Here is a 10,132-nt window from a genome sequence, read left to right as displayed (position 1 = left end):
AGAACACGGTGGCATTGTGAGTTGTGGCTTTGGCACTAAAGATTATTAATCTAAAAAAATGGAAAGATTGAATTGGAAACTATGTGACCCTTACTTGGTGTTTTCTTTGTATTTCTGTGAGACTCTTATTGATTATTATAACTGCCTTCTCTTTGTTTCATTATTCATTCTACTAAGATTGGTGTTTGCCTTACATGCTAGTACTATTTGACAGTACTAACGTCCCTTTTCCTAGGGGCGCTATATCTTTGAATGGATGTAAGTGGTTCCATCGTAGATACTGCCGATCGCAGATAGGTGGTGCTTTCTTTCTCTCCTCACAGTAGTCTTGGTGAGCCCCATTTCTCCCAGGGGTCATGTAGTCCTCCTTTTGTTTAGTAGAGCCCTTCTTATCGGTGTGTTGTCGACCACATTTATAATTAAGGGGCTAATTGGACATTTAAGAATGATACCCTTCATTGTTGTTCTATATCGTGCGATAGAGCGGAACGTGAGGTTGTTTTCCCCTAACTCGTGTATTGTTCTAACTTTCAGTAAATGGCATCTAAGAAGAGAGCGAGAATTGGCAAAGAAGCCAATGCCACACTAGGAGTGGCAGTTGATCCCTTATTTGATAATACGGGTGAGGATAATCCCCCTACTATCACATTGCCTGATTCATCTATTCCAGAACAGACTACCCCAGTTCCTACACCCGCGGAGAATGCCACAATCCCTCCCGTCGATATACATGTTCCACCTCCAGCCCTAGCTTCAGGTCCCGGTATTTCTGATGGGGATCTTAGGGGAGCTATTCAGATGCTGACTCAGTTAGTAGCTTCTCAGGCCCAGAGCTCAAATGTTGCAACCACCTTATTTACCTCGCAAGAGGATTCTTCTAGTTCCAGGGTAAATAGGTTCCTTCAGTTTGACCCTCTAGTGTTCACAAGTACTGATCCCGGGGCAGACCCTTAGGATTTCATTGATGAGATGCATAAGACTCTCTGAGTTATGCGTGCTACTGAAGTAGAGGGAGTAGAATTGGCCTCTTATCGTCTGAAAGGGGTGGCATATTCCTGGTTTGAGATGTGGGAAGATTCCTGTGAGGAGGGAGTTAGTTCGCGGATGCCTTCATAGACCATTTCTTGCCTACCGATACTAAGGCAGACTGTGCTGTGGAGTTTAAGACCCTTAAACAAGGTAGTAGGAATGTTTAGGTGTATCACATAGAGTTCATGCGCCTGTCAAAGTATGTTTTTCATATGATGCCGACTATGGAGGCAAAACTGCGTCGATTTGTGCAGGGCCTTATCCCTTGAGTTATTAATGAGGCGGCCACAGCTGCTCTAAATTCTGACATGAACTATGGAAGGATGGTGGTATTTTCCCAAACTACGGAGGCTCGAAAGTTAAAGCTCGGGATGGAACGGGAAAGTAGTGTAGGGCCCAATCAGGGGCAACCTTAGGGATTCATTCGGAGGTGGGAGATCAGCTTTTCGGGGAGGATCATTAGGATCACCCCAGTCTTATGCTCAGTCTTCAGCTAGTGCCCCACCATCAGGGCACAGTCAGCAGCAGGGGAGTCCCTTTAGGCTAGGTCAGGGCAGCAGGAGGTCCTACCATCAGGGTCGATCAGGAGGGAGATTCTAGCAGCAGCAGAGGGCCCCATGCCCTAAGTGTCGGAGGATACATTCTGGAGTCTACTACCTGGATATGCCAGTATGTTACAGATGCGAGATGAGAGGTCATATTCAGAGGGGTGTCGTGCATCCCGTCAGGGTGCAGATAGGGGCACAGCTCAGTCATCCAGTCCTTCAGCTGCTACATCTTCAGCACCGCCTCCAACTCGAGGCTCTTCAGCACCCACAGGGCGTGGTGCAGCTAGGGGTGGTGCACAGAGTTTGGGAGGACCCAGCCGATTCTATGCTATGAGTGGTCGACAGAGTGCAGAGGCTTCCCCAGATGTCGTCACGGGTATATTGACTGTTCAATCTCATGATGTGTATGCCCTTATTGATCCCGGATCTTCTTTGTCCTATGTTACTCCTTATGTTGCTACGAGCTTCGGGATAGAACCGGAACAGCTTCATGAGTCATTCTCTGTATCTACTCCGGTTGGCGAGTCTATTATGGCCGCACAAATTTATAGGGATTGTGTTGTCACGGTGCGTGGTGGGGATACCATGGCCGATCTTATTGAACTAGGGATATTTGATTTTAATGTAATAATGGCAATAGATTGGCTCTATTCATGTTTTGCAAAACTTGACTGTCAGACCAGAATTATGAGGCTTGAGTTTCCTAACGAGCCAATTGTTGAGTGGGAGGGGAATAATGTTATGCTGAAAGGTAGGTTTATTTCTTACCTTAAGGCCACAAAGATGATCAGGAATGGGTATATTTATCATTTGGTCTGAGTGACAGACACCACTGCTGAGGTGCCTACCCTTGAATCTGTACCAATTGTGAATGAATTCCCCGATGTCTTTCCGGATGAGCTCCCTGGAATACCTCCAGATAGGGAGATTGATTTTGGGATTGATATGATGCCAGGCACGCAGCCTATATCCATTCCACCTTATATAATGGGCCCGACAGAATTAAAAGAGCAAAAGGAATAACTGAGGGATTTGCTAGAGAAAGGTTTCATCCGACGGAGTGTGTCGCCTTGGGGCGCACCAGTTCTCTTTGTCAGAAAGAAAGATGGATCGCTGTGGATGTGTATTGATTACCGGTAACTCAACAAAGTCACAATCAAAAACAAATACCCATTTCCTAGAATAGATGATTTGTTTGACCAATTGCAAGGTGATAAATTCTTCTCCAAAATTGATTTGCGGTCGGGGTACCATCAATTGAAGGTAAGGGAGCAGGATATTCCAAAAATAGCTTTTAGAACCCGGTATGGGCACTTTGAATTTTTTGTAATGTCTTTCGGGCTAACAAATGCCACGGAAGCTTTCATGGATCATATGAATCGAGTTTTCAAGTCGTTCCTCGACTCCTTTGTGATAGTATTCATTGATGACATCCTGGTGTATTCACGAAGTCGAGAGGATCACGCCGATCACCTCAGGGCAGTTCTGCAAACTCTTCATCAACACCAATTGTATGCAAAGTTCTTGAAATGTGAATTTTGGCTTGAATCTGTTACATTCTTGGGTCATGTCGTCTCCAAAGAAGGAATTAAGGTTGATCCTCAAAAGATTGCAGCGGTGAAGGACTAGCCTACGCCGATCACCTTGGGTTTGGCCTAGTATTATATGAGGTTCATGGAGGGGTTCTCCACTCTTGCCTCTCCATTGACAAAATTGACGCAGAAGGCGGTTCAGTTCCAGTGGTCCGATGCTTGTAAAAGGAGCTTTCAAGAATTAAAATCAAGATTGACTTCGGCGCCGGTATTGACCCTGCCAGAGGGTACTGAGGGGTTTGTGGTGTATTGCGATGCTTCAAGGATTGGTCTTGGGTGTGTATTAATGCAACATGGTAAGGTTATAGCATATGCTTCAAGGCAACTTAAGAATCATGAAAAGAACTATCCAACTCATGACTTAGAGCTTGTGACGATGGTTTTTGGATTAAACATTTGGCATCATTTTTTGTATGGAGTCCATGTCGATGTATTCACGGACCACAAGAGTCTTCAGTACATTTTTATGTAAAAGGAATTGAAATTAAGGTAGAGAAGGTGGCTTGAATTTCTCAAAGATTATGACATCGACATTTTGTATCATAGGGGGAAAGCTAATGTGGTGGTAGATGCTCTTAGTTGGAAATCAACGGGTAGTTTGACTCATTTGGAGGCATGTCAAAGGCCCTTGGCCTGGGAGGTTCACCAGTTGGCCAGTTTGGGAGTTCATCTTGCGGACTGTAATGAAGGGGGAGTGATTATGCGAAATAAGGCAGAACCATCGCTTGTGACGGAGGTCAAGGAAAAGCAATACAGTGATCCAGTGTTGGTGCAACTGAAGGAAGGGATTCATAAACATAAGACTACGGCTTTTTCTCTTGGCATGGATGATGATACATTTTAATACCAAGGACGACTATGTGTTCTAAATGTAGATGGTCTTCGGGAAAGAATCATGACAAAAACTCATACTTCTAGATATTCCGTGCACCCAGGCTCTACAAAAATGTATCATGATATGAAGGAAGTTTACTGGTGGAATAACATGAAAAGGGGTGTGGCGGACTTTGTTGCAAAATGTTCAAACTGTCAACAGGTGAAGGCCGAGCATCAAAGGCCCGGTGGGTTAGCATAGAGTATAGAAATTCCAGTGTGGAAATGGGAAATGATCAATATGGATTTTGTGGTAGGGTTACCGTGCACTCCGTGTAAGTTTGACTCAATTTGGGTGATCGTGGATCGACTCACAAAATCTGCTCACTTTTTGCAAGTTAAATCCACCGACACTGCGGAACAATATGCTCAATTGTATATCAAGGAAATAGTTAAGCTTCATGGCACTCCAGTTTCCATCATTTCCGATCGAGGGGCCCAATTCACAGCTAATTTTTGAAAGAGGTTTCAGCAAGGTTTGGGTACGCAGGTAAATCTTAGCACGGCTTTCCATCCACAGACTGTCGGGCAAGCAAAGCGGACTATTCAGACACTTGAGGACATGTTGCGTGCGTGTGTGCTTGACTTCAAGGGTAGCTGGGATGATCATTTGCCGCTCATAGAATTTGCTTATAACAATAGCTTCCATGCCAGTATTCAGATGGCGCCGTTCGAGTCCTTGTATGGTAGAAGATGTAGATCGCCGATTGGGTGGTTCGAGGTTGGAGAAGCTATACTAATAGGACCAAACCTTATGCATCAGGCTATGTAAAAGGTTAAGATCATAAAAGAGCGGTTGAAAACTACTCAGAGTCATCAAAAATCCTACTCGGATATTCGTCGCAGAGACTTAGAGTTTAAAGAAGATGATTGGGTGTTCTTGAAGGTATCTCCCATGAAGGGGATCATGCGGTTTGGAAAGAAAGGGAAATTAAGTCCAAGGTATGTCGGGCCGTGTAGAATCATTCAAAGGATAAGCCAGGTGGCGTACAAGCTTGAACTACCACCTGAGATGTCATTAGTACACCCAGTATTCCATATGTCCATGTTGAAGAAAGTAGTTGGAGTTCCGTCCGCTATTGTGCCGGTTGAGACCATCGAGGTTAGTGAAGAATTGTCATATGAATAAATTCTGGTTTCTATTCTTGATAGGCAGGTCCGAAAGTTGAGAACCAAAGAAATTGCATCTGTGAAGGTGTTATGGCGAAACCAACAAGTCGAAGAAGCTACTTGGGAAGCCGAGAATGAAATGAAAGAAAAGTACCCTCATTTATTTGAATAGCCATATAATAGCTCTATAAAATTGTCCCCCCCCCCCCAAATTTTGTATCACTTGTTCGGCTAATATAAAGATACTACTTTCTAATTATATGTCCCCCCATGAGGCTTCGGTTGGTGTTATTTCACATTCTGTTGTGTCATTTAATTCTATATATGTTGCTAAGGTGTGTTTTGGGGGCTCTCTGACAGGTGGATAGGCCTAAATACAAAGGAAACTCTGGCGGAATTTTTAGGAAATTAGGAAGTTAGGCAAATTTGGGGCTGATGGTATGTGGTACAACTGAAACTGTGTTAAGCAAACCTTGATCCTCATTCGAGGACGAATGATCTTCAGTGGGGGAGGATGTAAGGACCCGTAAATATTTAAACCAAAAACTCAGGGTTTCGTGGTGCCAAGATAGATTCCTGCATTATTATAGTAGAAATTCTTAGAGGAACTTAGAGGAAAATATTTCGCAGAAGGACACATTTCTGCGGCCCATTATGCGGCCGCATAATCACTCTGCGGACCGCATAATGGCCGCAGATTGAAGCAGTACGTTGGCCAATTTGAGGTCAGCGTTGCGGTTGATTATGCGACCGCATAAACACTATGCGGACCGCATATCAATCGCATAATCCCTCTTTAGTTTTTGCGGAGGGAGTTCTGTGTTGCATTATGCGACCGTAGAATGAGTATGCGGACCGCATACTAGTCGCATATCTGGGCCGTAAGTTCGGGTACCTGAGGGCCATTTCTGCGGTCACTTTACGAACCGCATAACCGTTATGCGGTCGCATATGCGACTGCAGACCTGTGTCGGGGCACCCATTTTCTGAATTTAAAACCCGACCCCTATTCCATTAAAAGACCCCTTTAGTCCATTATTAAGCTCATTTCTCATATTTCTAGTGTGAGAGAGGGAGGGTTCTAGAGAGAGGGACCTAATTTTCATCAAATAATCTTCAACCATCACTCAAAGGTTGGAAATACTCATGTAGAGCACCAAATTCTTCATCCAAAAAGGTAAGATTTCATCACCCCAGCTCTTAATTTCAAACATAGCTATAATGGGGTACTGGGGTAATACTTCATGGGTATGAGAGTGGTTCATCTTGCATGCATGTGATAAAGAGTATGGGAAAAATAAAAAGAGAACTAGAACTATGAACATTTTCCTAATTTTAGGTTCAATTTGTATATTGCAAAAGTATATTGAGGTTGCTAAGGGTTCCGAATAATTGTATAGTCTAAAGAAGCGCAATTGAGGTATGTATGGCTAAATCTTTTTATCTTAAAGTCGAACTCCTGGTGTCCGAATAATTATTGTAAGTTCTAACTTGATCATACTAGAATTGTTTGCCTTAGTGTGTTGGATTGAAAGATTCATGTTCCCTAATTGTTTTAGATGGTTACCATGTCATCATGCTATTTGAGAACAAAATCATGATTTTCCAAGCTCCTTCCCTTATGTGTTAAATGCCTTATGTGATGGTACTTTTCAACATGAATGATGATGTTATTTGAACGAATACAAAGGGAAAGACTTGAATTGTAAAATGTTCCCAAGTGCCAAGAACTACTTAATAAATGAGGTTGTTTGTGCAATGTAACGAAAGATGGGAAAGAGTTTTGAATTGAGTGAACAATTGAAAGAGGTTATGTCTCAGGTGAGATGGCTTAGCCGATCGGGCCGAGATCGGATGTCATGCTGTACACATGATGGCATTTGTGTTGGAGTCATTGATTTACAATGTGGATATAGATATGTCTCACCTGTGTTGGCTTAGCAGGTCGGGCCGAGACCGGGCTCGGTGTAAAAACACGGTGGCATTGTGAGTTGTGGCTTTGGCACTAAAGATTATTAAAGATTATTAATCTAAAAAGATGGAAAGATTGAATTGGAAACTATGTGACCCTTACTTGGTGTTTTCTTTGTATTTGTATGAGACTCTTATTGATTATTATAACTGCCTTCTCTTTGTTTCACTGTTCATTCTACTAAGATTGGTGTTTGCCTTACATACTAGTACTATTCGACAGTACTAACGTCCCTTTTGCTGGGGGTGCTACATCTTTGAATGGATGTAAGTGGTTCCATCGGAGATAGTGCCGATCGCAGATAGGTTATGCTCTCTTTCTCTCCTCAAAGCAGTTTTGGTTAGCCCAATATATCCCAAGGGTCATGTAGTCCTCCTTTTGTATAAGTTTTCATATCTTGAGGTATAGTCGGGGCCTTGTTGCCGGCATTTTCATGTTGCTCTTTTGTACTCTTAGAGGCTCCGTAGACGTTTATGTGGGTCATGTATGTATGTTGGGGTGGTCGTTGGATTGAGTTGTATTTTGGGAACTCAACTGTGGCACAATGTATATAAGGAAAAATGAACTAGCAACGTTTATGTATTTTTATAATTGATCTCTCCCCTGCTTTACATATGGTGATGTGATCCCGTTTTAGATTACGAATGAGTCAGGTAGGAATGGTTTAATAGGCTTGCTCGACCGGGTTCACTCGGTTGAGCGCCGGTTGCCTTCCCCGAGGTTGAGGCATGACAAGGACAGCCCGTGCCGCAGAGTTTGAGAATCTTAAGCAAGGGAGTAGGAGTGTGTGGGAGTATCACATGGAGTTCGCACGCCTGTCAAAATATACCATTCTTATGTTGCCTACTATGGAGGCTAGAGTGTGCCGGTTTGTGGAGGGCCTTAGCCCCTTGGTTATCAATGAGGCCGCTACTGCTGCCTTGAATTCAGATATGAACTATGGGAGGATGGTAGCATTTGCTCAAGCTACAGAGAACTGTAAGTTGAAGAACAGAATGGAGCGAGAGGGTACCAGCAAGGCCCGGTCCGCAGGCAACTTTGGGGAGTCATTCGGTGGGGAAAGGTCAGCTTTTAGGGGAGGGTCATCAGGGCAATCCCAGTTTGTTGCTTAGTCTTCAGCCAGTGCACCACCAGCAGGGCCCAGTCAGCTGCAGGGGAGTCATTTTAGGCCCAATCAGGGCAGCAGGGCCGATCAGGAGGGAGATTCCAGTAGCAATGGAGACCCCTATGCCCTAGGTGTGGGAAGATGCACTTGGGGATCTGGTACATGGACTTACCTATATGTTACAGGGTGCGAATTGAGGGGTCATATTCAGAGGGAGTGTCGTTCATCCCGCCAGGGTGCGGGCAGGGGCACAGCGCAGCCATCTAGTTCTGCAGCTGCTACATCTTCAGCACCCCCTCCAGCTCAAGGCACTCCGGTACCAGCAGGGCATGGCGCGGCTAGGGGAGGTGCACAGAGTTCAGGAAGACCCAGCCGTTTCTATGCTATGAGTGGTCGCCAGAATGCAGCGGCTTCTCTTGATGTTGTCACAGGTATATTGACTGTCCAAACTCATGATGTATATGCTCTTATTGATCCAAACTCCACCTTGTCCTATATTACCCCTTATGTTGCTATGGAATTTGGAATAGAACCAGAACAACGTCCTAAGCCATTCTCTGTATCTACTCTGGTTGGCTAGTCTATTATGGTCGCACGAGTTTATAGGGGTTATGTTGTCACAGTGCGTGGTTGGGACACCGTGGCCAATCTCATTGAATTGGGGATGGTTGATTTTGATGTAATTATGGGGATGGATTGGCTTTATTCATGTTTTGCCAAGCTCAACATCCGAACTAGAACTGTGAGGTTTGAATTTACTAATGAGCCGGTTATTGAGTGGAAGAGGGATAATGTGGTGCCGAAGACTAGGTTTATTTCTTACCTTAAGGCCACAAAGATGATTAATAAGAGGTATATTTACCACTGCTAAGGCACCTACACTCGAATCGGTGCCAGTTGTGAATGAATTTCTAGGGGACTTTCCTGATGAACTACCTGGGATTCCGCCAGATAAGGAGATTGATTTTGGGGTTAATGTGATGCCAGGCACGCAGTCTATTTATATCTTGCCATACAGAATGGCACCTGCAGAATTGAAGGAACTAAAGGAACAATTGAAGGATTTGTTAGAGAAGGGTTTCATCTGACCGAGTGTGTCACCATGGGGCGTATCGGTTCTCTTAGTGAGGAATAAAATGGATCACTCAAGATGTGTATTGACTACCGGCAGTTCAACAAAGTCACTATCTAAAATAAATACCCAGTACAAAGAATAGATGATTTGTTTGATCAGTTATAGGGTGCTAGATACTTCTCCAAAATTGATTTACGATCAGGGTGCAAGATATTCCAAAAATAGCTTTTAGGACCCGGTATGGGCATTTTGAATTTCTGGCGATGTCTTTTGGGCTAACAAATGCCCCAATGGCTTTCATGGATCTTATGAATCGGGTTTTCAAACCTTTTATTGATTTCTTTGTGATAGTGTTCATTGACGATATTCTTGTGTACACACGAGGTCGGGAGGACCATGCCGATCATCTCAGGGCAGTGTTGGGAACTGTTCATCAGTAGCAATTGTATGCGAAGTTTTCAAAGTGTGAATTTTGGCTCGAATATGTCACATTCTTGGGTCATGTTAATTTTAGAGAAGGAATCAAGGTTGATCCTTAAAAGATTTCAGCCGTAAATAATTGGCCTAGACCTATAACGCCAACCGAGATTTGCAGTTTCTTGGGCTTAGCAGGGTATTACAGGAAGTTTGTGGAGGGTTTCTCTACTCTTGCCTCTCCATAGACTAAATTGACTCAAAAAGCGGTTAAGTTCCAATGGTCCGATGCTTGTGAAAGGAGCTTCTAGGAGTTGAAATCAAAATTGACTACGGCGCCGCTGTTGACCCTGCCAGAGGGTACATAAGGGTTTGTGGTATATTGCGATGCTTCAAGAATTGGGCTTGTGTGTG

At 43.9% G+C, this 10,132-nt stretch overlaps 1 protein-coding gene across 1 annotated transcript; it reads left to right on the top strand.

The window, feature by feature from the left end:
- Window positions 1-537: 537 nt before the first annotated feature.
- On the top strand, window positions 538-8,809 carry LOC108944115 (uncharacterized). The gene is made up of 4 exons (XM_070176113.1): window positions 538-888; window positions 1,710-1,878; window positions 7,334-7,390; window positions 8,415-8,809. Exons 1-4 carry the CDS (start codon window positions 538-540, stop codon window positions 8,807-8,809), a joined length of 972 nt encoding a protein of 323 aa, XP_070032214.1.
- Window positions 8,810-10,132: the final 1,323 nt, after the last annotated feature.

Source organism: Nicotiana tomentosiformis, chromosome 5, assembly GCF_000390325.3.
Source record: "Nicotiana tomentosiformis chromosome 5, ASM39032v3, whole genome shotgun sequence".
Classification (NCBI taxonomy): domain Eukaryota; kingdom Viridiplantae; phylum Streptophyta; class Magnoliopsida; order Solanales; family Solanaceae; genus Nicotiana; species Nicotiana tomentosiformis.
Note: the sequence above shows the minus strand (reverse complement) of the source record. Positions and strands in the feature narration are given on the sequence as shown.